Here is a 27,104-nt window from a genome sequence, read left to right as displayed (position 1 = left end):
TCACCTCTGACTCTCAGAAACTTTGGCTTTCTTCAGGACTCAGCACAAACACCACTTTCTGTGGACACCTTTCCAGGTCTTCTCCCTTCTTCCTCTCCTCCCCACCAGCCCCTTCTTTTAGACATTATCTTCCAAATACATTGCAGAGATACATATTTTACACAGCCATTTCCATGTTGTCTCTCCCATTAGAATGGGAGTTCCTTGAACACAAGTTTGGGTGAAGGAGAGGCTCTTATGAAGGAACTGGAAGTTCTGCCTGTTTTCAAAGGGGCTTCAGGCTTAGCTTCTGCCAACAGTGTGGCTGCTTCTGAGCCCTGAGCCAAGCAGACAAAGGGGTTGGTGAACAAAACAGATCCATCCAGGCCAGCCCAGAAGGACCATGGGACAAGTAGGAAACAAACTGCTCTGGAGATGTGGGGAGGGAGGCCCACTTCCAGCTTGGGGGGATCAGGAGTGTCCTCTGAGCTAACACTTGAGAGTCAAGGAGACAGAGGGAAAAGTCTGAACAAAGATATGGAAAAGGGAGGCTAAAAATTACATTTAAGGGAACTGTGAGCAGTCCGGTTTGGACAAAAGTTGGGGCAGTATAACAGGTGCTAAAGTTAAAAAAGGTCTGGTTGGATCCGAACTGTGGTGAGGCTTAAATATTGGAATCCAGTGTTTACAATTTCACCAAGAGGCAATAGGGAGCCATTAAGGGTACTTGAGCAGGGCAGCAACATGATCAGTCATACATTAGGAAGATCACTTTTGGCAGGATAGACAGGAATAGAGAGAGTGGAACAGAGAGACATCAGGAGGCTGCTGCCATTGTCTAGGTAAGCAAGGAGGAGACAAAGTCTGAACTTGCCCTGTCTGCTCACTGATGCACTGGAATCACAAGCAGCGTCATCCTGTCTGGCTCTGCAGGCGTCTGGCTCACAAGCTATACTCAGCTACGTTCTGAGCCAACAGGTACACAGTGCTCCTGTCCACATTGGCCTGTGTGGGAATGGCTGTGATGGCCTCTGCTGTCCACAAGGAGAGGCAGTCACTGCTGACGGTCAGGGGCAGGCTTCAGAGAAGCCTTATGTGGATGGGTAAGGAAATAGTGCGACATATTTGGAATCAGCCCACTCTTTAGTGAGACTCCTCCAGCTCTGAGAGGGAATTAGTGTCACTCAAGCCCTTCACACTGGCCTCTCTCCCCTTCCATTCCACAGACATCCACGATGCAATGAAAAATGTCAACGGGGCCCAGTCTGGCTGCTTGTGCATCTTCTGGGGGGATTCATTACTGATTCCTTTCTCCAGTTTTTGTTCTAAAAATTCAACAAGCTTTCGCATTCGAGAGGGAGATACTTTGGAATCATGACAAGGAAGTGCAGCCTATGGGAATCACACTCCTCTCCCTCTACTGCTTAGCCCAGATTTAAGAGCTGAGCAGTGATTAGTCCTTAGATGACTACATTTTAATGACTTTTTCCAAAATTACTTGAGCCATATAAGAATTACCATGAGCAATTAAAATTCAAACGACACCCAATAATTGCGTGAAGCCCACTGGGTGCTGCAGGATGCCTGATCTTATCGTCCTGCACAGATGGGGAACCTCTAATGGGCATCCCAGTCATTAGCTACGTGGACTGTGGGCGGCCTTTTAGGCCCAAGGCCATAGCCAGCTGACATTCCCCCTGCTTCCCTGCTTATAGCCTGTTCCAGCCTGGCAGGGATGTCTACATTGAGCTCCATCCAACAGGGTAATGGGCTGGGGGGCACGCTGGGTATTCTCCTGCAAGGCCCTGGGATAGGGCAGTGCCTGAGGCAAGAGCAGACAGAGCCCCTGGTAAGCCCCTCACAAAGTCTGGGGCCTGGGTACAGAAAATCATACCAACCACACATCTGGGTATGGAGAAGATGAGCTGAAGATGTGGCCTGGATGCCAAATGGTTTGCTTCTTCACTGTTGTTCATGAAAGGTCCAGGCTGTTCTCAGGCACATAGTGGGGCCGAGGCCAGTCAAAAGGCCACCCAAGCTATGGAACACCATACAGACCCATCACGTGAAAGCCCCTCAGGGACAGATGAGGCCATCGAGGGCCAGGCAGGACGGTGACTTGGCCAATCAAAGTCTGATGTCATATTGTGCCCTGCTCAGATTCCATTTGGAGTGTGTAAGCGCATTTCAGGGCTGGCCGTACAGTGAGCACCAAAGACTAGTCACACAAACTTCAACGTCAACTTGACTGTCTCAAACAGGAGTCTTGGCCCCGTGCTGCTTATCATTTTTATCAATGACTGGGCACCAAGTCACACAGCAGACTCATCCAATGAATGGATGACACACAGCTGGGAGGAAAGGCGGCTACCACACTTGATAACGGTCAGGATGCAAACCAAAAAATCTCTTGGGGCTAGAACGTTGGGGCAAATGGAGTGAGATGATCTTCAACAGACACAAGTGGGAAGTTCAGTTATCTACGTGTGAGATGGGGATGGCCTGGACAGACAGGGAGCCACCCGTGCGAGGTGCTGGCCAATGAGATCACAAGCTGTGCAACAAGGTCCTGGACCCAGGCTTAGAGAAACAACAAGACCACCGTCCTCTCCTCTGGTCAAGCCACAACTCAAGGCCGGTGTCTAGTTCTGGGGGCCATCATTTAGGAAGGAGAATCCAAAAAGGAAAGCAGCCAGGACGGTGGGCGGCCCTGAGGCCACCCATACAAAGACTGGTCGAGAGAGCGGCAACTCCTGAGGAGACTATCTCCAATTTATCCTGGCTATCACTGGTTTGTATGTGGTTGTTTGCAGGGTGTCTCTACCAGGTGTGCTGAGTTCTTTGAGGGTGTTTACCTTTCCTTATATCTCCAATGCTTAAATGATGTCTAGTATATAGTAGGTGCTTAATAAAGGCGTGGTGCCCTGGAAGGGACAAGTGTTTGATGGGTTGTCCTGTGGGAAAGGCAGTAGATTTATTCAGCTGGGCCCCAGTGGGCAAAGCCTGGCACAATGGGTACAAGTCTCAGAGGTATATTTAGGCTTGATGTGTAAGTGAAAACCTCCTAACCATAAAAGCTGTCTCAAAGTGGAGGGGGCTGCTTTGGGGAGGTCCCTTCTCATGAACTGTCTTTAAGCAAAGGCTGGATGCCCCCTTGTTGGGGACATGAAAGAAGAGCTTTCTGGGCAAGCAGGACTGGATCTGAAGTTGAGTGGCTCTCCCTTAGTTCTGGTTTCAGAGCTGTTCTGCTTGTCGGCGTTCCCTGCTGAGCTCTTTTGTCCTCTTCTCTTTGTTTAGGGCTCACTATCACTACATCTCCTTTACTCCTCAAGTAGAAAAACAAAAACAAACCCAGACCAAACTCTCCCCTGTAACCAGTAAGAACGACGGAGCCAAGACATCCCACCCATTGGTCAGTCCAAAAATGTACGTCTATTCTGCTCCTCTAGCCCTTCTGTCACTGATGGAACTGACTTTGTATTGGGGAGGAGAATCTTACATGAATAAGTTTGGGGGGGGGGGAAGCCTCCTAAGAGGAGAAATGAGGAGGGAGTGAAAACTCTCTAAAGCATCCCCAGGGCTCATCCAACCTCTACTCAAAGACCTGCAGTGATGGAGAACTCACTACCTCCCAGGGTAACTAATTATTCTTTGACAGATCCAACAGTTCATAAATGTTCTTTATCTGGAGCTGAGATCTGCCTGGCTGCAACTCCGACCCGCCGCTGCTGGTCTCATGCCCATCCTCCATGGCACCTCTTCAAACAGTTGGAGACGGCTACCATCCGCCCCCAAACCTTTCCTTCTCCAGACTTAAGATCCCAGTTCCCTCTTAAGTGAGCCTCTCATGGCCCAGACTGCTCTCCTCAGGTGCCCTCTGGCTTGTCCAAGGTGCCCACAACTGACCACAGCCTTCCAGGCGAGGCCAAGGACAGCAGGATGACCACCTTCCTCATTTTACATGTCAGTGGCTCCTTGATGACACCAAGGGAGGTATTTGTGCTGTGCACACACCCCCACCCTTAGTCAGGGGTGAAGTGACTGGCCCTGGGTCACACAGCTACGTCAGTCTCAGGCAGGATTTGAACTCAGGTCTTTTGGGCTCCTGTGCCCTTTAGCTGAGGACGGGTTTCCTCACAGGCAGTGGAACCAGCCAGAGCCCACTGTCACTTTGGGGAGATGGAGAAGTAGGCCAAGGGTGCCATCTGAGGCCTTCAGCCTGAGCCTATGACGCTCTTCTGGTGGTGGTGGTGGTGGGGCGGGGCGGTGGCTTCCCAAGTCAATACACAGCCCTTAGCACCAGCTCCAACAGCTGGGGACTGTTTCCTGACCCTGAGCCCTAAAACTCCTCAGTCCTTTTTGGTTTTGCTCCGTGGGGCCAAACAGAGTGAGCACCTTCCCCTGACAGGTTTTTAGAGCCTTGAGGCCAATGGCCGCCTTCCCTCCGAGCCCCTGTTCATCTCAGTCATTCCCCTGTCTGTGTTCAGTTTGTCAGCTTTGCCCCAGACAGGATGCCAAGAAGACAATCCTTTCAGAAGGCGCAGGCCTCTGAAGCCCAGCCCCAACCCCTCTCATCGAACTGTACTTCCCCTTGTAAAACAGACTTAATGGGGGCGTGGGGGGTTTTTATGAAGCCAGTGGCCTTATTCAGGCCCGAAAAGGATCTATCCCAGCCTCCCCCTTGAACCACCTAAGCTTCTCTGAAAGCCAGCCTATTTCATAGGGATTAGCCACATGGCTGGTGGCTCCTGAGAGGCTGGGTCTGCCATGGTGCTCCCACAGTTCACTGTAGTCAGCCAGGCCTGATCTGGCCCATGCAGTTGTTAGTGGCCCCCATCTTGTATGTCACTCAGGAAGGGTTCTGGACCAAGAAAACTGGGGTAGGGGGAGAGGGGAAGGGTTCTGTTTGCTGCTTCCGAGGCCTGTGGATAAGGACATCCCAGTGTCCAGCCTTGAGTAAGGCCATGCTAGGGTGGGGACAGGACCTACCCTTCCTCAATGGTGACAGAGTTCATGAGCAGGGAGTTGGTGATTTTCACTCTGTCTCTTATGAGGCAGCTGGACCCAACGATGGAGTGTTTAATGGAAGTCTTCTCGCCCACCTGTACAGATGGGCCAATGATGCTGTCAGCCCCAACCTGCAGAAGTGTAGAGGATGAGTCAATGAAGTCCCTGACCCAGAGCTTCCAGACCACACTCTCTCCACTCCCCCTTTTTCATCTTCCCCACCCCTTCTCCCCTGCTCACATCTCCAAGCTAGCACCTGGTGCACCCTTTCCTGAGGAGGGTGGGTCAGGGTTGGAATCTGCCAGGCCTCCCATTCCCTAGGACCTCACTTGTGAGACTGACTAAGAGTTAAGGAGGAAAACTCAGCTACCCTACTCTCTGTGTTTGCTAGCCACTGGCCCCACCGTGAGAGGACAGGAAAGGAAGGGGCAGGTGCAGGCTTGGGCCTGGCCTCCCCAAGCAGGCTACACTGCCCACTGAGCTTCAGGGCCAGGATTGGTGGGTGATTTCCATAAGAGCTGTGCTCCCCTGGGCTCCAGGTTTGACATCTTCCATGCCAAGGGAAGCCCCTTGCTCTGGGTTGGGGCAAGGACTCACCTGGGCCTGGTCAGAGATCTGTGCAGATGGGTGAAGCAAGGCTTCCTCAGGGCAGAGAAGAGGCAGCAATCTGGGGATCTGAAGAAGGAAAGGGAGCACCTTGTGACTCATGCAGGAGAGCAGCTGCTAGGCTGGAAGCCCCCTAGACCTTTCCTTCCACATCTCTCATTTGCTTCTGTGGCGGCTCATCTGACTAGAGGATTTAAAGAGAGATGAGGGGCCCTTGGAAGTCAGTCACCTAGCCCGACTCTCTCTCTCTCTCTCTCTTTTTTTTTAATTAAATATTTTTTTTTTTTAATTTTTTTTCCGACTCTCTTACCATTGGGCCTAGAAAGGTTTGGTGATTGGCCCAAAGTCTCAGAGCTGGGCTTGGACCCTAGCCCATCAACTGCCCTTCCAGCTCCTCAAGATAGAGCTTGTAGTGACTCATTATTTACATGTCCTCTCCCCTGAGAAGGCTGTGAGCTCCTGGAGGCCAGGGACCATGTCTGTGCCTTTCTTTGTATACCCAGTATTTGGCATGCGGTAGGTGCTTAATAAATGCTTACTGACTGACATCCCCACCCCCACCTCCATGTCAAAGTCCTCTTGTTGATCCTGCAGCAGGCAGCTGAGTCTCCAAGAGATGGAGGGAGGGGCTGGAATGGATGGGCATTCCCTGCATGGACATGCCTTTCACTTCGGGATTCCCAGCATGAGAAGGGGGCTTCTTCCACCCTGGTTCTCTGACCAGAGGGGTGCTGGGTGGGGTGGAAGCACACGTGTGTAGCAGAGATGGGAGCCACAGGCCCAAGAACTGATTAGAGAGAAAGGCTGAGTGAAGGGAGGTTCACCAATAGCCAGAGTCTGGGAGTTCATAAGCTGCTCTCTGGAGCTGGAAGGGCCCTGAGGGACCGAGTCCAGAATGCCTCCCCTCTGTTCCCCCTCTGGCCGCCTCTCACTGCTAGGACATTCTTCCTCTGCACTTGCTCCACCTGCAGAGGCCAGGCAGGCCGAACCAGCCTAAGCTCTCTTCTGTGATGTAGCCATTCAAATGCTTGAGGAGGGGTCACTGTCTGTCTCTGGGCCTCAATTTCCTCATCTGTCAAGTGAAGAGGTTGGCCCAGAGGGTCTCCTAGGTCCCTTTGATCCTGCTGACAGCCCTGGGCAGCCTCAGAGCCAGAAGAGCCTTAAACACTTTTCCCTAAAGCAGTTGGGTGTGCCCTGGGAGGGCATCTGCAAGACACTGGGCTAAAACCTGCCTGTTCCCAATATGTCTCAATGTCAGAGGAGCCCGGGCCACATGGGGGTAGACAAGGCCCCTCCATGGCCTCAGTCAGTGGCTTAGTGCTCACTGGGCTTGATGGCAGCGGCTGAAAGGCAGCAACCCCACCTTGCCCCAGCTGGCCCCTGGCCCTTCCCGGTGGTCTCCCCTCCTGCCCTGACATGCCTGCCTGGGATTCTGGAGTGCAGCAGGAAAGGAAGCCAGGCAAACATATCTCCCTCCTCGGGAGGGCCAAGTGATTCATCCTCTTACCTGCTTGTTGGCTTCGATGTAGAGCCCCAGGGTGTTCACTCGAGAGCAGACCCCCCCTTTCATGACATGGACGTAGCAGCTGACTCGGCCTCGAGCAAAGGCTTCCTGCCCATCCCCTTGACAGTCCTTCCAGTAAGTATTGTGGGGCTCCACAGTCAATAGGTCATTGTCCTTTATGAAGCTGTAGATATCTTCAGGAGAGAGGGAAGACAAGGCAGGAACAAAGGTGTCACCGACTGCACCCTAGGAACTCCTGCCCTACCCCTTCCAAGCAGTGAGATTACCTCAAAGTCTCCCTCCTGGTGAGAGAAACAGTGACAAGAAGCCTTTCACCATCCCTGTGAGGTAGTCAGCACAAGTGACCTGTACAGAAGGTGTCTGAGGTGGGATTTGAATCCAAATCCCCCCATGCCAAGTCCCATGCCCTGTCTATTACACCTCCCTGCCTTCAAGTAAAGTCTCACCTTCTACCTTTATGAGAAAGGGAGGTTACAAAATAAACTCCCAGGTGGGTGGAGATTCATTTAAAGACATAAAACAAGTCCCAAGGAGGGAAAATTCAGTAGGCAGCATGGCCACCAACAGCACCCAGCCTGGTATATTCCTGTAGCTGGTGACTCTGAGGCTGCCTCCCGGCAGACTGCAGGCTCCTTCACTTCTGACAAGGCTTTTCCCTCCCTGATTAGACTTAGGAAGGTCCCAGATCCTGAGGGCAAAGGCTGGACTCTTGGAATCGGCAGCAAGGAAGATGGGCACAGCAACCCAAGGTGGGCCAATCCCTAGGACTTGTCTCTGGGGCTGGGAAAAAGGCCTCCTGCAGCCCTGGCTAGGCCCTGCTCCACGACCGGCCCAGCCTGCAAGACCGCAGGCAATGGCCCAAGAGTCCACTAAAAAGCCAGGGCAGCAAATCCTGGGTTGCTCTCGGCAAGGGGCTCAGCAGCTGCCCACATGGGGGCCACTGCTTCTCAGCTCCCGCACTGACCTATGGACTTCTGGTCCTTCTTCTCTGGGGTCCCGTCTTTTTCGATTCGTCCCTGCAGTGATGAAGGAGAGGAGAACTGCTTCCTAACTAAGTATGGAATCAGCTCGCTCCGGATGGATGTGATTGACCTAGGAAAAAACAGAAGCCAGGCATGAAGCAGCCTGGGTTCTCACCCAGTCTCACTCTGGCGTAGGCCAGGGTGCTGTGTACTTCCTGCTGAGGCCTGGTGTGAGAGGCAGATGGGGAGACAGTCACTTACCCCCACATGCATCAGTACTTCCCAGTTTAGCCTTTGAAAGGAAGCATGCTTTGGTCAGCCGGGAAGCCCAGGCCTCTGATTATACAACCTCCCTGTTTGCTTCACAATCCTGAGACGGCGGCACTTAAAAACCCCAGTCTGATTTAGGAGCACCTGCACGACGCCAGTCAATGGTGTCCCAGTGGCTCGGTCACCCCAACAATGTGCGCCTGGTGCCAAGGCTTACTGAGAGGATGCCACACATGGAGACAGGGGCCGACCAGCACCAAGTCCTTTGCAGGACCGTGTTGCTAGGGTGCCCGACAGGCAGCTCGCTACCCTGTGGGTCCCGGGCTAGCCCAGCTGACGGCTCTCCCAGCTGTCTCCTCCAGGCCAAAGGGGGCTGCTGGCTTCCAGCGAGCCTGCCATCTGCTGCTCAGGCACCACAGTCAATGGTACCAGCTGTGCTCTCTCAGGCCAGCCTTCCACCGGGAGGTGACAGCGAAGCTTTGCCAGTGCCAGGGCCACCCTCGAACTGTCTGCCAGGTCTGCTCAGGCCCTGGGGGCTAAGTGGGGTGGAGGCAGCCCAGTTATGGCCCATCGGCAGGGATTTCCTGCAAGGTTTGACATTCCTTCCCAAACTACCAAGCATGTGTTCCCCATAGAGCTATCCTTCGGCAGGGCTTGGGGTGAGGTTTCTGTGGAAAACATCCCAGTCGAGCAAAAAATGGTATCATGGGGCACCAGACAGCACCCCTCAATCCCAAAGTGTCCTTGAATGCCCCTGCTCCACAGGGAAAGACACCTAGGCATATACAGGGACCCATGGGCTCACCTTGTCTCCAGTCAGCTACCTGGGGTGGCTGGGCAGGGACAGGCATGGTATAAGAGAAACGGATGCCCAGGAAGCATACTTTAAAAATGTTCTGAGAAGTTCCTTAAGCCCATGAAAGAGGCCTTGTGCTGCTGACCATAAAGGGGAGGGGAAGCCAGGGAGGGAAGGGGTAGGAAGAATCAGCTGGGGGCCGAGCCAAGGGGAATTCACCTCAGAAAATTCCCTTCTGTTCAGAATCCCCAAAACTCATTTTAAACAACCTAAGAAGAAATAATTGCAGAAATCTATGAAAATCTTCACTCTCCAACTGCCTGAGGCAAGCTGCCCAGGTGGCAAGCAGCCCTACCTTTAAAGCACAGACGCTCTGGAGATGTTGGGTGGGAGCCCTGATCCAACCATCCTTGGGCTGAGTCTCACACAAGCCCTGCAGTGTGACAGGGTGGTGACAAGAGTCATCCCTCCCCTCTGGCTTTCTCTTGCCATTAAATCGATTCTTTCTTTCTGCAATTGACATGTTCTCTATTTGCTTGACTTGGGATACTGAGGGGATGTGGACGTCACTAAATCTGACCCCCTTATTTTAAAGATGAGGAAACTGAGTCCCAGAGAGGGAAAGGGACTGGTCCAAGGTCACACAGGCAACGAGTGGCAGTGGTGATTCCCACCTAGGGCCTCTGACTGCAGATTTGACACTAAGATGGCCACAATTCAATTATGCAAACACTAAGTGCTGACTGCATACAGAATCCTGGGCTAGGCAGTGAGAGGGTTCTGTAAGCGCCTTGTCCGTCTCCTTTGCAGGCCCTTTATCCAGGTCGGGCCCACCCTGTGGCTGTCCGGGGATCCGTCCTGGCCCAGCTTTTCTTCTTCCTCTTCATTCTCCCTTGGCGATCTCACCGGCCCCCATGGGTTCAAGGACCATTTTTGTGCAAATGCGTCTAAGCCTGACCTCAGTCCCACATGGATGCTCCACTGGTATCTCAAATTTAAGCCGACCAAAACAGAACTCACCATTTTTCTCCTCCAACCCACCCCACTTCTAACCTCCCTGTTTCTATTAAGGGCACCCCAGATACACAAATTCGCTGTATTTGCAGACTCACCCATGTCTTGGCTGCACCCCTCCCCATCTTCATTTGTTGAAATCCTTTTTTCTTGAGATCCAGCTCAGGGCTTCAGGCCCCCAGACTCCTGCAAGAAGCCCTTCTCATCTCCACCCTCTTCAGGAGGCCTTTCCCTATGCTGATCACTTCCTCCTTTTCCTGTATATATCCTGTTTGTATGCAGTTGTCTACATGTTGTCCCTCACATTAGATTGTGAGCTCCTTGAAGGCAGAGACTCTGGCCTTTCTTCATATTCCTAGAGCTCAGCACAGTGCCTGGCACACAGTGGGTGCTTCTCCTGGAGACGTTTGGAGGATTTCACAGACCTATATAACTGTAGATGTTGTAGGGACTGGAGTGGCCGTCTGGTCCACCTCACAGCTGAAAAGGTACCTCCAAGGATGACACACCAGACAAGGAGCCACTTAGCCTCTGACTAGAAAGCATGGGGTGGGGGGTGAGGAGCCACCACTTCTCTCTTATGCCCCATCCCATTATTTCATGCCCACACCTCTGGAAGGACAAGACCTGTGTGTGTCTTGAAAGTAGCAGGAAGTTATTGATCAATCTCCTTACAAGCAGTTATCAAGTGTTGACTGCGCCAGGCCCCGGGGCAGGTGCTAGGAACACAAACCCCCAAAGTAAACCATCCCTGCCCTCGCTGAGCTGTTGGCCATCCCACCTGGGAAAGAGAACTCCAACTAGCCTGAAAAGGCAGCAGGATGTTTGCCTCCAGGGGACGAAAGGAAGGCCAAAGGATGGAGGCCGACTCTGGCTCGGTATTTCTGGAATGGCCCGTGCGGCTGAGTCTGCAGGCCACAGGGTGGAGAAGGCACTGGACTAGAGCAGCAACATGACTCAGAAAACCTCAAATCAGCATGATCTCTGCTGTATCTTATTTTTATTTCTTTTGCTAAACGTTCCCCAATTACGTCTCGATCAGGTTCAACGAGGCCTTCTCTGGATAAGAAGGCCATTTAGGGCACTCTCTACCCTTGCAATTATAGGAATTAAAATACCTCAAGTCTCCAGGGACAGGAGAGCCGCACATTCTAATAACCTGGGAAAAGTTCATGGGCAGACAGACCCCATCCCTGCCTGGCTCTAGGCCTAGGGCCCCTGGCCAATAGGCGCATGTAGAGCTGAAGCCCAGGAGCCCGCTGCTTTGGGTCCCTCTTCAGCTTGGGCTCCCACATCTTGTGGACAGGGCTAATGGAGAGATGAGGTGGGGGCAGGGACAGCAAGAGGCCAGGTTCTAATTTTTTTGTCCTCCTGTGTTTTTTAATCAGCCAGTGAAAAAACCATGAAATTGGCGGGGGGTGGGGGGGGCGCTGTCCAGGATTCCTCCCTTTTCTGTTGGGGACTGCGGCAGAGGCAGAGCAAGCAAAGCCTGGAGTTGGTCCAACAGGGATATGATGGGGCTGGGGCCAGAGGCTCTCCTGAATGAAGGACATCGTCACAGTGGGTCTCCTCTTAGGCTCCTATATGGCGCTGGAGCCCAAGGGTGGGGCGGGGCTACACCACACACAAGGAGCAGCTCTCCAACAAAGCTTTCTGAAGGCTCCTGGTGTCCCTGCCTCCTGGGGAGCTGAGCAACCACAGGCTCCCAAAGCTGCGCCACTGTTGTGACGGGCCACAAAGGCCACCTCGGAGCTTGGGGCATAGCTTGGGAAGCTCCCCAGTGTCAGATTAAGTCAAGTACTGGGCCAAACTCCCTGGAGCCCTTGAGCTGCATGTGAAGGGCAGTCTCTCTTACTTCTCCTCCAGGAAGGATCAAAATTCCATGGGGACGAATACCCAGAAAGATCTGGTTCCTTAGTAGTTTCCCCTAAACCAGCACAGCCAGTCTCTATGTCTGTCTGTCTCTCCTCACTTCCCCCATTTAAAAAAAAATGAAAGAAATGTCAATTCCCTCTGAGGAACAAATGGTCCAGTCCTGGGGAAATGGCATTTACAGCCACAATAAATTAAAATGTCAGGGCCAGAGACAGGCACTCGGGTCTGGCTGCCCCTCACCTTGTTTCTCACAGACCTCGGAACCTCGTCCCCCTGCCCCCAACTCTACCGCATACTGGCTTGCAGTGAATGGGGCCCAGTGGGGGATACACTTACAACACAAATGCTTCTCCTCACCATGCCAGAGCAAAGGGCAGGAGTTTCACAGCCTGGCCAAGGAGGTGGAGACAGAGCGGGAATCCCAGACCCTGGGCCCAGAGGCAATGAACTGGACTTGGGGGCGGGGAGGCTGGGTCTCACCCTCCCAGAACAGAGGCTTTCTGGAGGGCCTGCCAGACTCAGAGCCATCCAGAATTTTTCTAAGGAGGCCTGGCAAAGACTGGGCTAGAGGGATGCAGGAGGCGAGGATGGACCCAGAACTCCTGGCCTCCTTGGCAGTGGAACGGATGCCTGCATCTCAGCTAATCTGTTTCTCTAGTACTGAATAACACAGAGTCCTCTACGAAATACCTTACTCTAAGTAAGGCTCACAGAGCCATAAAGCATTCTCCTCCATGGATAGACATCTGCAGTAATTACCCACTAACCTTTCTCAGAAACATCTGGAAGATCATCTGATTGTTCCAGCCTCTGATATTTTTGCTGCTCCTCAGGCTCAGGCCTTGGTCTGAGAACTGGCCCCTGCTTCCCGACTCATTCCCACCCTCAGTGGGACCCTCCCCTGGAAGGCCAGAACCTCATTAATTTGATCTCTTCTGAGAATTAAACGATGCAAACAAAACCCCAAACTTTCCACCCCGGTTCAGACGCCTAACAGTCTACCAGAGGTCACCCCAAGACAAAGGGGCTCAGGCCCAGCAAGCTCCCCTCCCGGCCAGCGAGGAGCCCTCTTCTTTCAGCCCCAGGGGTGCACTAAGGCCTGGACCACACAGTGTTTCCTTCAGAGACAGCCCCCTACAAAGGGGGGGCCAATAAAGAGAAGGGCGATGGGAACAGAGCACCACACCCTCATCTTTCTTCTCAATCATTTTTTTTTTGCCTTCAAAGAAAACAGATTTAATCTGGTGTGGTAAACAGGACATTTAGATTACAAGGCAGGGACTTAAAAGCAAAGTATTCGGGCTACAGTATTCCATGGCAGCCTCTTCTCCCCTCTGGGTTTCTCTTTCTGGCAAACTCTGCAAGGACTCGCTAAGGACAGTGTCAGTGCCGAGGTTCACTGCTGGGAGGGAGAGAAGAACAGCGATGCATTCGGACCCCTGGCTGGGTTGGTGCCACAGGGGGAGTCTTCGAGGGGGAGATGTGGGCTCCCTGCCATGTGCACCTGGGAAGAGTTTCTTCTCTTTCACTGGCTCTGTGGGCCTGAGATCCTGGGGAAGGGAAGATGAGGCACCGCAAAGGGTCATTACCCCAGTCGAGGGTCAGTCTCCTGGGCCAGTCGTAGCATTTCAAAGGTTGTGACCGAACCACAGGTTCACAGCCACGGGGCTGGAAAAGGCCATAGGGACCATTGAGTCTAACCTCCTCATTTTCTAGATGATGCAACTGGGGACCCTTGGAGATCAAATGAGGTGCCTAAGGTCCCTCAGGTAGGAAGTGAAAGAGACAGGATTTGAACTCAGGTTCTCTGGCTCTGGGCCCAGCCCCTCAAGGGAGCTGATAGGCAAGGGCTATCAGGGCTGGTGTTGGTTTTACATTTTATAGAGAAGCTGAGGCCTGAGAGAAGAGATTAGCCTCATGTCATCTGGTCCGTCAGTGACAGCTGGGGACAGTTCTTGGGTCCATGCTCTGATTCCTTGCTACAGGATTCTGACATCAGCTTCGGGACTCAGGAGGGACCCTCCAGCAAGTGGTATGGCATGACAAACCCATAGGAAGGCTCGGTTCCAGCCAGCCCCGCAGGCTTCCTCTTGTGTGCTTTGCACAGTTCTCTCTCCTGCCCCAAACTGCTTGCTGGGTCCCCAAGGCCTACAGAGAAGGGGCCCAACTCCCCAGCCTGCCTTTTAGGCTCCTCAGAAGCCTGGTCCCCACTCACCCGGAGCCCTCCAAACCCACTGTCCTCGATGCCTGCACATAACCTCACTCCAGCACAGCTGGGGCTCTGCCCCACAGAGGTTTGTGCCCCTCCTGCCATCCCCTGTGTGCTCCCAACACCTTCCAACTGCAACTAGTGCTTGCAATGGCCTGCCCACCCACCTTTCAGGGTCCGACTGTGGAGTCCCTCCTCCATGACAGCCCTGTGCCCCCCATAACACACCGACTGATCCTGCTCTCCATGCTTGACTGTTCTCTGGGCCAATTGTGGGCTCCTCGTGGGTCAGGAGTCTGTACCATTGGCTGATGTCCCTTCTGCACACAGGAGCAGACCCCCGACAAATAGACCAGAATGTACTGGCATTCATCCATGAATTCAATCAGCCACTCAACATGGTAGAACAGGGCATGTGGTAAATTTAGAGTCTAGAAAGTGGGTTTGAATCCTGCCCTGAACACTTGTGCTAGGTATGTATGCTCTTCAAGTCTCAGTTTCCTCAAGAGCACCTACATCACAGAGTCAGTCAACAAGCACTTATTAAATGCCTATTGTATGCCAGGTGCTAGGCTAAGTGCCCTATGGGGCTGCCATCTGTTTAGGCTGTGAGAGAAGGGAAGTGCTCTGTAAACCCTACAACCATGGGACGGTCAGCATAAGACCTTGTGGCTATTACTGTCCAGCCCGTCCTGTGCTGCGCAGGCGAGGTCCAGTCACACGCAGGCACAATTCACAGAACACAACACGTTTCTGCAGATCCCACTTCCCAGTGACTTCTGTTCCTGCCTCAACATGGTGGCCACAAGACACCCAACAAAGCAGCCCTGGAGGCACAGCCACATTTCTCAGGGTAAGCACCAATTTAAGAGGGATGTGCTGCTCATCTCTTCTTGTTCTCAGAATACTGTGCCTCACCTGTCACATTTGGTGTGATGTTGCTGCCCACGCAGGAGACGAGGACCAGCCCTGGGCAGAGCTCCGGGCCCTCTGTCCTCAGCCTGGCCTTGCCTGCTGCCTCGACAGCCCCTTTCCTTCTGAAGGGAATCCATATAGTAGTGTCCCTTCAGAGGAGAGCCCCCAGTTCAGTTCCCCACATTTCCCCTTGGAGGTCTTTTCCACCTTGCTTAGAAATTTATCAGGTGTGGACTCCCTGGTGCTGCTAGTGGGGGTATCGAGAGGGGAGCAGGCCACACCTCCTCATCTGAGAGCCGATCCTTTGGGATCAGCTGCCTGTCTCAGATTAATCAGCCACCCTCACAGGATAGAAGTCAGCCCAGGAGGCAAATTCATGCAGGTGCTCCCTGGCTAGGAAAGCTTGTCCCAGGCTGGCTTAACAAAGCGGGCACAGGACCCCCAAGGGAGGCTGGCCTCCAGGTCAAGTCCATGTTTTTGGTCAACACAGCTCGAGAAAACCAGGAGTTGTTTCAGTGTGTCGGTCAAGGAAATAATTCACATGGATGAAATCAGTCCAAGTACTAGAGACTGGAGGGAACCCTTTTGTGCTTGTGAACTTATCCCATGACCTACCACACTGGGCACATCAGAATGCTCCTCCCCGCCCCCACGACCCCCCCCCTCCCCAGACCCAGGGTCTTCTCGGATGACTCCAGGCTCTATGAGCAGGACAAGGCAGCCTCTTCCCTAGCCTTACGTTCCATGTTTTTAATCTTATTTTTACTGACATGGCTTGTTTTAACCTCACCTTAATGCCTGACCCTCTCACCACAAAAGAGGTCAAGTCAGGGAGCATTTCACCCACCTGTTATCATCGGTGGAGCCCCTGGGTCCCATCTCAATTACGGAGAAATTCCTTCCCATTTCCCTTCCCCTTCCCCTCTCCTCACCTCTGCCCTCCCATTCTCAGGGACACTGGAGCCTGGCTGCCTTCCTGATTCATACCCTCTTGTCCCCGTCCACCTCAGCCCTAGCCCTACCTGGCCCTGCAAGCACTCCTTGCTCCTCCCTTCATGGCCTCTGGAATTTCTGCTGTCATTAACAAACTGCCCTTCAATTTGGACCTGGTCTTCTCCCACTCCTTCTCCTTGGCCTTCTTGGGGAGGGCCTTCAACACTGAGGTTTCCCACTGCCTCGAGGCCAACTCCCACCATGGCCTCCCTTGCTCACCCTCAGCACCACCACTGCTCTGAGCATCACCAACGGACCACAAGTGCACCACTCCCACCACACAGCACTGAGACTCCTCCATCCTCTATTCCCCTCCACTTCCCTGTTCCCTCAGTGGTCTCCGGCCCCTCTTCCCTTCCCTCCATCTTCTCCCAGCTCACCCATCATCCGCCTTCCCTTTCCTTCTACATCTGGACACTACAGTCAATCAGCCCAATATTACAACGCCCTTACCCCCTGTCCTATCACAGTTGGTTCATGCCTCGGAACAGCCCAATGCTGGGTGACTCCCACTGTCTCCCCGCTCTGTTCCTAGTCCCGTGTTGCTGACTGGTTCCACTACAAGTTGTAGTGATTAATTGATTCATTATCTCATTCTCCTCAGTGGCTGTTACAAGCCTACTCTTCTCTCCCAAGTTTCCCCTCCTTCCCACTCTCTCAGTAGAGAACCTTTGCCTCACACTCAACAAAGAAGACCATGACCATTCACTATGAGCTCTCTCTTAACAGCCCCCTGAAATCATACCCCATTCTCTCCTCCTTTACTCATCTGATGAAGAGGCAGCCTTCTCTTTGCCAAGGCCAAGTCCTGGAAAAATGGCCTTGATCCTAAGCCCTCCTGTTTCTGCCCCTTCTAGCCTTCAACCTGCTTGTTTCCACATTCCTTTGCTGCTGCCTCCAAGCACTCCTGGATCTCCCCCATCCCTGCTCCCCCCTCAAGACATCATCTGAAATCTTCCTTCTCCCTCACACTCTATTTCTGATGGCTCTGCTTCTGTGGAGACAAGGACCAGACCCTGAGGCTGAGTAAAGGACAGAGAAGGGCCCAAACATCAGCACCCCACAAGGTACCATGGAATCCTTGGGAGAAATGAGGAGCACACAGCAGCACTGCAAGGAGACACAAGAGAATAACTGTGCCCCGCCCTTCAATCTTGACTGACCTCCTCTCCTGCTGTCCTACTAGAGCTCCTCAAGTATTGTCCTACCAAAAGGGTGTCCTGGCGGGGCCTTGGCTGCCCATCCTCCAGGCAGGGGCCAGGTTTGACCTCGTCATTCACTACAAGCTCAAGGAGATCTCTCCACTCCCAATTATACTCCTTTGCATTTAAAGCCTGGCTCCAGTTGACTTTCCAGGCTTGTTGCACGATTCCCCTTTACATACTCGATGGTTGGGCCAAACAGGCTTAATCAATCAATGAGCATTTATTAGGCAGTTGTGCCAAGTCCTGGGGGTACAAAAGAAAAGCAGAGCAAGCTCCCTTGCTGCCCCTCCCTCACCTGCCTCCAGGCTGCTCCCCACTCACTTCTCAGGGAATCCCTAGCTCCCTTGGAAACTCAGCTTAGAGGCCTATTTGTGGCCAAGGCATTTCCTCATCTCCTTGCCTCCCCTCCTTTTTACTACCCTCCAAATGACTTTGTATTTGCTGCAGAGAGACTCCAGAGGTCCCCAGGATTTCCCCTAATCCACCTCTTTCTTGTCTCTGCATCCCCAGTGGGGGGGCTCACAGCAGGTGCTTAATATGAACACCTGACAGGGAGTAGAGGGGGGAGGGGTGTGTCACAAGCAATTCCTCAGAGGCCTCAGAGGCTTGAAAACACAACATTGGAGACTCTGCTTTTCAGAGCCACGGTGTCTGAATGACGGCTGACTGGAGGTCCTGAGACAAGGATGGATTGTACTTTTACAAAAACTGAGCTCAGACCATTCATTTCCGCACTTTAAAGTCTAAGAGGCAGCACAGGGGAGAGAGCCCTGGGCCTGAGGTCAGGAAGATGTGAGTTTAGATCTGACCTCAAGGGGAAGCTAGGTGGCGCAGTGGATAGAGCACTGGCCCTGGATTCAGGAGGACCTGAGTTCAAATACGGCCTCAGACACTTGACACTTACTAGCTGTGTGACCCTGGGCAAGTCACTTAACCCCAACTGCCTCACCAAAAAAAAAGTAGATCTGACCTCGGACAGTACCACAGCTGTGTAACCCTGAGCAAGACAGACTGCTGCCTGCCTCAGTTTCCTCACCTATAAAATGGGGATGACACGAAAAGCACCTTCCTCCCAGGGCTGTTGTGGGGACTAAACGTGATGATAGTTACAAAGCGCTTTGTAAACGTTAAGAGGCTCTACATATGTTAGCTGTGAGCAATCATTAAAAACTCAAAATTAGAATACCTCTCCCCCACCCTCCCCCAATCTTACTTGTTTTCAACCAGGAAATCCACAACGTATTTCTTCAGGCAGTAGAGATGGGCATCCACAAGACCAGTCTGGAAATGAATTCTAGGATGCCTAGGGAAACACAAACAGCAGAGACCTTAGAAATGCTCCTGGCTCCTGGCAAACTCCCTCTGTGCAGGGCTCCTGGGGGCTGCCAGGTGGGGGACAGGCCACCTGGGGGAACCTTCCTGAGCTAGGGAGGGGACTCGATGAGCATTCTAGCCACGTGATCAGGTCTGCCCTGGATGCTGCAGGCAGCCTGGCTCCCAGGAAGTGCTGCCCAAACCAGGCATGCACAAAAACCAGCACACCTGATCGGTGGCAGCCTGGAGGAGAGGGATTCTCCAGTCACGGCTTTGGATTTTCTTGGCTATCAGCCTTCTTTAAAACCTTCATTTGTCTCCTTTGGACAAGCTCCTTGACCTTCCAAGGCCTCAGTTTCCCCATCTGTAAGATTAGAGGGCTGGAATGGATGGTCTGAGGCTCCTCAGTCACAACCCACTGTGTCTTCTGGCAGGGAGGAAGTCTTATCTGGAGCACTATGGGTCATGGACGCTGCACCCTGCATCAAGGTGAAAGCCCATTTATTTACAAAAGAGAGAGCAGAAACACCTGTTGCTAATCGCTTGTGTCAAGGCCAGCAGAACAGTGGGAGTAAAGTCTAGTCACTCTCTATCTGCTAAACTGCAGGGACTCCCTAAGACCAAATAAAAACTCCTTGGTGCAGTGTTATCTCAAGCCTTTCAGAAAGAAGGTGGTCCCCATGCACTCTGGGAGCCATGCTCTGTGCATGGCTGCCCTGCCCTTCACACACCAGTCTGCTCAGACTGGCCAGCACACGCTGGGCACCTTGTCTCTCAGATCTGTTCCGGGTTCCTCCCCAGGTGTTTGTGTGTGTAGGGGGAAGGTGCATGGAACGCCCTCTTTCCTCTTACCTCTTCCTCTTGGAATCCTGTTTCCTTCAAGACTCAGCTTGACATGATGTCTTTCCTGACCCCCCCCCATCTTAGGGCCCCCGTCACTCCCCAAACATGCAATTTTACATACATCTTTTACAGAGTGACTGCCACATGCCTAGCACCGGATGATTCTCAGGAGGGCAGGATTGTTTGACTGCTGTGACAACTGCTCTGGTTACCTTTACCTCCCTCTACACACTGACCCCCTCCCTTTCAGGAATCACATCGATCCCGACCTCAGTGTCTCAGGCGATGGGTCTCTCTGTGACCTCTTCACTCAGGGCTCCAGGACAAGGCTAATGTCAAATATATTCTCCTCCTCCCCTGCTCAGTCACCTGAGCTCGCTCCAGCACTGGAGATAGCATTTACACAGCATCTACTCTGTGTCAGGCACTGTGCCGAGCTCTCTACAAATATTCTCAGGAGGTAGATGCTACTATGAGCCAAATGCTGCAGTTGAAGAAACTGAAGCAGATAGAAGTTAAATGACTTGCCCAGGGTCATCTAGCTGAATTTGAACTAAGATCTTCCTGGCTCTAAGCCCAGGGCTCTAGCCACTGTACTACCTCTCGGACCATTGTTTGGATGTTTCAGACCCAATCACCTAAAGAGACTTCTTTCTAACGACACACAATTCCCTGAGGTGACTACATATGAATGAATTGACAAATGAATGAACGAATGATGCCTGTGTTGAACCACCTGCTATGTGTGAAGCCCTGTGCAAAGATCTGGGGACACTAGAAAAGCAGGACGGCTCCTGCTCCTCAGGAGCTCAGTCTTCTGGGGGAGACGCTTCTCATGGTCCTTATGCCCCTCCTCATGGTCCTTATGCCCCTCATCTTTACTGCTCTTCCAAACCAAAAGAAGGCTGGCAGATCTAAGGCATGCTGGCCACTGGGACCCAAAGATCTCTCTCTTCACCCAGGAACTTGCTGAAGAGGAAAACACTTGCATAGTGACATCCCTGAAAGCACTAACTGACCCCTGTCAGACCCACATCCCGAGTAAGGGAAGTCAGTCTCAGGAAAGAGCAGATGTTGCTTCCCAATTGCTAGGCCTGGGCCACCCTGAGGCATAAAACAAGATCAGGGGTGGGAGGTAGGCACAGGCTCCTGTCTTCCCACCCACATAAGCATGCCTCCAAACAGCAGGAGCTGAGAATTTGACAAGGTGGGGGATAATGTTCTACAGGCCTGTGAGGTCATTGCCTCTGGCCTTCACTATCAAACGGGGCTGCAATGCATTAAGATGGTCTGAGCTTTGCTTTAGTTCAAAGAGAATGCAATGTATAAATATTTGCATCCACCAACATTGGACAAAACAAAACATCCTGAAGAAGCATGGAGCCAGGGATAAAAGCAACTCTGGAAAACCCCACCAACAGAGTACCAGAGACCTCATCAGAGGCCAAAGGGAGGTTTTTTCCAAATAAGTAATTACTGTGGTTAAGACCACTCCCTCCCCCCACCCCCCTTCTCCAATGCTCTGGTTAAAGCAATTTACTCATGATGTAAAATTTCCAAAGCCTTCCCTCAACTTCCATTCTTTCCTAACTAGACCCCCAAGTTAACCAGTTCCTTAACCGGCCCTGGCCCCAACTCCAACCTGGCCTGCCTGGGTTCTTTCTAGGGGCTGCATAGAACTGGGCTAGAAGCCAGGATGCTGCTGCCCTGGGGAACACACTGCAGTTGGGTGGGCCCAAAGCTCAATCCAAAGGGCCTATTTTTTTACCAAACAGGGAAGAGCACTGAAATTCACCTTGACAAGATGTCCATCAGCAATATTTTTTGATTTAGAAATATGAATGACAACTATCCTCAGTAATACAATGATGCAGGACAGTCCCAAAGGACTGATGATGAAGTACACTATCCATCTCCAAAGAAAGAACTGATACTGATTTAACACACACTGAAGCATACAATTTTTCACTTTCATTTTTGAATCCAAGTTTCCTTATACAAAATGACTAATATGGGAATGTTTTACATAATTGCACATGTATAACCTATATCTGATTGCTTACAGTCTCAGGGAGGAAGGAGGGATAGAATTTGAAACTCAAAACTTTAAATTAAAATGTTTATTATTTTTTAAAAAAGAAAAAGAAAACATGTCCATGTCCCTGACTTGCAGATTTCGAGCCTAGGTCACAACAATTTTTTTTTTGTTGTTTTTGGTTCTTTGGAGGCCATTGGAGTTAAGTGACTTGCCCAGACCCACGCAGCTAGTAAGTGGCTGAGGTCACATTTGAACTCAGGTCCTCCTGACTCTAGGTGCTCTATCCATTGGGCTGCCTAGCTGCCCCAGTTAGAGTGATTAACAGTGCTCAGTAGGTATTCAGGCCCAGAGGGCAGCAATATAAAGGTAGAAAGGAGGATTTCACTGATCTAGTCTGAAGACATTTCCTCAGTGGCACAAAATGGTCTTTCCCAAACAGGACAATTGTCAAAGCCTGTGGAACAAGGGACTGGGGAAGGATATGGATGGGGGAGCAGAGGGAGTGCTTCCCCATCCAGGCACACAAGCCAAACACCAGCAGCAACTGAAACTGTTAATGACACCACCTAGGAAGGCTGAGGAACCATTCAGGCTGCCCAGCTCAGAGACCCTTCCTCTACCCAGAGACAAATCCATAAGGACGGCCTGCCCTGGGAATGCTGAGAGCCTACATCCTGGCCTTTCCACTGCCTCTGACCATCTGAGAGCAGTTCCCTGAGCCCTCTCAAACGCTAAGGGGTGCAGTGGACAGAACGCTGGGCCTGGAGTCAGAAAGACCTGAGTTCAAATACAGCCTCAGACACTTCCTAGCTGACTCTGGGCAAGACACTTAATCTCTATCTGCCTCAAGTTTCCTAATCTATGAAATGGGAATAATAATAACCCCTTCTCTCCCAAAGTTGTTGTGAGGATCAGATGAGATAGTCATTATTAAGTGCTTAGCACAGTGCCTGGCACATAGTAAGCTCTACATAAATGCTAGCTATTATATTATTATTATTACTAAAAAGACTCAGTTCCTGATTCCCGGAGGCTGCTGTTACCGTAGCCAGCAGGCTTGGGGCTCTTCACTGCCTGAAGTTTTCAGGAATGATCCAAGAAACTGCTTCGTAACTAAAGCAAAGAACCCAATTCTCCAACCAGTGCATTCACTAGCCTGAGGTTCCCAGGGGCTGGTTTGTCAAAAGACAGTCATTCGTTAGGCCAGGCAGGAGGCCTGGGCCCCATTTATTGCAAATCTCTGCCCACAACCAAGCTTGCTGGTCTCTGAGGGGACAGAAGTGAGATCTAATTACTATTCTACCTATTCCAATGGGTCCATGCTGGCTGTCTCCTCCCCTGAAGGCAAAGACTGTTTCACATTTACCTTGGCATCCCCAGCACATGGCACAGAAGAGGTGCTTAATAAATATTTGCTGACTGGCTGGCATGGCACCAGCCTGCCCCAACAGACTGGTCCTTGGTATTCTTTTTTTTTTTTTAAGTGAGGCAATTGGGGTTAAGTGACTTGCCCAGGGTCACACAGCTACTAAGTGTCAATTGTCTGAGGCCAGATTTGAACTCAGGTCCTCCTGAATCTAGGGCCAGTGCTCTATCCACTGCACCACCTAGCTGCCCCGGTCCTTTGTATTCTGATCAATGTAATGAACAATCTTGCCTTCAGAAGACTGAAAGTGAAGCCATTATCACTGGCTTCTGAGAAGAGAGATAGTGGACAAGAGGGTCTATGGCACAAGACACACATTTTCAGAAACGGCCAAGGCATTGATTGCTGTGCTTGGCTGTGCTTATTTGTTACAATGGAGAGCTCTACTGGGAAGAGAGGGGAAAATGAGTCAGTGGGAATTGATAGTGATATTGGGGGGGGGGGAGGAGGGGAAGGGCAAGAAAAGCTTCAATATGACTTTAATTTTTTTAGCAGGGCAATAAGAGTTAAGTGACTTGCCCAGGGTCACACAGCTAGTAAGTGTCAAGTATCTGAGTCTGGATTTGAACTCAGATCCTCCTGAACCCAGGGCTGGTGCTTTATCTACCGCATCACCTAACTGCCCCTCAATAGGATTTTTAAAACAGGCCTCGATCTAAATGCCTACAACCAAAGTCAGGGTGCCACAGAGTAGGAAAGCCTCTCTTCCTTCCCTGGGTCCCTGGGCTCCACCGGCTTAAGGGTCTGAGTTAGGAACTGGGGGGTGGGGGGTGGGGTGGGGGGGTGTCACACACCCACTGCAGAGTCCATTTAATGGTGCAACATCAACTGGACAGGCAGTCTCAGTGCAGTGTCCTAGGGATCTGTGTTTGGCTCTGTGTTGTTTAACATTCTTACCAATGACCGGACTGGCCTGGGGTTGAAAGAGGAGGTTCTGGAAGGCAAGGGTGAGCTGTGGTCAGGCCTGCACTTCAGGGATGCCAGGTGGACCACTGTGGAGGATAGACTAGAACGGGAAGAGACCTGAGGCCGGGAGACCAATGAGTAAAGTAGATGCCAAGGATAGGGGTGGGGGTGGGTCAGTAAGCTGAAGCGGGAGGGTTCAAGGGAAAATGGAGAGATAGACAAAACCTGACAAGATTTGGGAAGTGGCTAGGTGAGGGTGTGAGGGAGTGAGGAGCTCAGGATGACCAGACCAGGGTCACGGTAAGAACAGTGATGCCCTTGGGAGAAACAGCAAAGTGAAGAAGGGAGGGCTTGGGCCAGTTGGAACTATCTGCTGTCACCCAGTGTGTCATCTGCAAAGCTGACAAGTGCCACCCCCCACCCACCCTCTGTAGCACTCTGACGTGTCTACTGTGACATTCTCTAGGAATGATCTCATCTGAGCACCACGGAAACTCTCCAAAGTGGCTCAGGAAGATGGCATCAGTGTTGTTTTACACATGTGGAAATGGAGGGTTGCTTCCAGAGGGTGAGGTGATTCGTACAAGGTCACACAGCTAGGAAGTAGTGGGGCTGGGACTTAGAAGAGTAGAGAGCCAGACTGGGAAGAAGCAAAGCTTCTAAAGTAATAGGCCCAAAGCAAGGTTGAACCATAATATTCTCACAAGATTGAAACTAACTGAAAACAACACACTGGCCGACATCCAGCCAACTAGACTCATGTTAGACCCAGCTGGCTCATGACAGCACGATTCCACTGTCAGAGTTGGGCTCCGTGCCTTGTTACCCAGGCATAACACTTTACCATGAGGGATTTTTGACCCATGGGCATGGCAGGGCATCTGGGGCAGGGGGAAGAGGTGAGCAGGAGAAGGGGTGGCCTAGGAGCAGCTGTTTTAGCATGCCCAACACAAGGCCCAGAGGTGTCATTCTACAGAGAATACAGTTTCAAGCCAGCTGAAATGTGAAAGGTCAAAATTAATTTTACACATTGGATTTCAAAGCTCAATATGATACAGATGAATCCTAACCCCAAACCACCTTGGAAATGTTGTCTCTTAGCACCCTTTACCTGCCCCCCTCATTAAACAAACCTCCTCCACATCCCCATTAGCCAAAAGCACAAAAAGTCCTCTTAAAAGACTACACAGATGTTCCCTGAATGTTCTGCGCTGGTGTGGTGTGGCAGGGTGAGGCGGGGCACTAAGGCAGTCTGGCCATCTTTACCTTGACGGCCCCTCCTCACCTCACACTCTGTGTCCAAAGCTGAACTCATTCTTTGTCCCTTCAAACCTTCCCTCTTTAGCACTGTCAAGGGCACTACCATCCTTCAATGCCTCAGGCTTGAAGCCAGAGCATCTTCCTCAACGCCACCTTCACAATCTACCCCCAAGCAATTCTTTTTTTTTTTCCCTTTTTTTTTAGTGAGGCAATTGGGGTTAAGTGACTTGCCCAGGGTCACACAGCTAGCACGTGTTAAGTGTCTGAGGCCGGATTTGAACTCGGGTCTTCCTGACTCCAGGGCCGGTGTTCTATCCACTGTGCCACATAGCTGTCCCTACCCCCAAGCAATTCTTAAGTATTGCCTATGTGCTAGGCACTGTGCCAGACAGATGCTGGGGACACAGAGACCCTAGTAAACAGTCCTTTTCCTCTGGAAATTCACATTCTAACAGGGAAGACCCTGGGGTACCTACAGGCACATAAAAAACATACACGAGGTACTTCTGAAGGCCAGGGATCCATGGCTGGGAGATCAGGAATAACCTTGTGGAGATACCAAGGGGGGATGCTAAGGCATGGAGGAAGGAAGAGGCACATTCCAGGCCCAGGAGCATCCAAAGGAAAGGCACAGGAGGAAGGTCAGCCTGGAGGCACCTGCCCTTGTCTTTCTGATTGCACCAGGACCCCCAGTGCAGGCCCTCATCACCCCACACCCAGCACTGCTGCAGGAGCTGCTGGGGGTCTCCCCAGTGCAGTCCACCCTCTGCTCAGTTGCTAGCGATCTTCCTATAAAGGATAGCCCTGCCCATGTCACCTCCTGCCTCCAAAAGCTTCGACGGCTCCCTCTTGGCTCTAGGAAAAACCACCGCTTCTCTCTCTGACCCAGGTTCCACCCACTCGCCTGCAGGGGAGGTGACCTGCATGGGACATTCCATTTCCTATCTCCCTGGCTCTGTACCGTCTGGGACCCACCCTACTCTGCTTTGCTTCTGCACACAGCTGCTATCTGTCTCTCCCTCCCACCTCCCACAGCACCTCTCAGAGGGTGGGCAGCTGTCCATCCTCAGCACCTGACACTTGTTGAACGGGGCCCCTTTCAATTCATTTCCCTGACCATCACCATTTGGGATGATGGAAGCCTTGGATGTCAGAATTAGGAGTTCATCCTTTATAAATGGGCAATGGTGAGCCATGGATGTATTCTGGATAGAGGAATGCTATTTTAAAGTAAGCAGAATCTAGGGCACAAATGGGTACAAATTCCCTTTTCTACTAATCCACAACTATTACTTATCAGTTGATTCTTTTTTTGGGGGGGGAAGGGCAATGGGGGTCAAGTGACTTGCCCAGGGTCACACAGCTTAGTAAGTGTCAAGTGTCTGAGATTATCAGTTGATTCTTAAACTAATCTTCTAGAGAGTCTGTGGTTTAAATGCTGCTTCTGGCTAGCTGATCACAAAGGGGATTTTCAACATTCTAAGATCTCCTACAGCCACTAAGGGTCCCTATGGGGCAGGCAAGCCCACTTGGCCAAAGTGCAAGGCACTGTGGGAGACAGGAGTCGGCACATATCAGGCTAGTGAAATCAGCTCCACCCAAGGCAGGGAGGTGCTGGAGTGGATAGATAGTCTGCCTCAAGACACTGTGTGGCAAGTCACTTAACCTCTGACTGCCTCAGTTTTCTCATCTGCAAAATAAGGGTGGTAAGAGCACCTCCCTGGCAGGGCTGTTGTGAGGATCAAATAAGATAATAAGTGTAAAGTGCTCTGTGAACCTTGAAGCACCATGTAAATGCCACATTATTCCTACTGTTATTGCTATTATTATTTTTATTATTACCTTTCTCATCCTTTCTACTCCCTTCTCCTAACAGATCAGTGTGTCTACCCTCGCCATTATTCAACATAGCTCTAGACAAGCTAACTATAACTATAAGAAAAAGAAATCAATGAATAAAC

General features: G+C 51.6%; 1 protein-coding gene across 1 annotated transcript in view; it reads right to left on the bottom strand.

The window, feature by feature from the left end:
- The window catches only part of EIF2B3 (eukaryotic translation initiation factor 2B subunit gamma), an 80,536-nt gene that overhangs the window by 10,792 nt on the left and 42,640 nt on the right, over nucleotides 1-27,104 (bottom strand). Inside the window, exons 6-10 of the mRNA XM_043962965.1 lie at nucleotides 18,570-18,659; nucleotides 8,082-8,209; nucleotides 7,100-7,290; nucleotides 5,584-5,661; nucleotides 4,969-5,117 (exon numbers count right to left, since the gene is read on the bottom strand). Coding sequence (XP_043818900.1) covers nucleotides 4,969-5,117; nucleotides 5,584-5,661; nucleotides 7,100-7,290; nucleotides 8,082-8,209; nucleotides 18,570-18,659 — 636 coding nt within the window. The remainder of the gene's footprint in view (nucleotides 1-4,968; nucleotides 5,118-5,583; nucleotides 5,662-7,099; nucleotides 7,291-8,081; nucleotides 8,210-18,569; nucleotides 18,660-27,104) is intronic.

The sequence above is a fragment of the Dromiciops gliroides genome, chromosome 4, assembly GCF_019393635.1.
Source record: "Dromiciops gliroides isolate mDroGli1 chromosome 4, mDroGli1.pri, whole genome shotgun sequence".
In the NCBI taxonomy this organism is placed as follows: Eukaryota; Metazoa; Chordata; class Mammalia; order Microbiotheria; family Microbiotheriidae; genus Dromiciops; species Dromiciops gliroides.
This window is presented reverse-complemented; position numbering and strand designations above follow the sequence as displayed.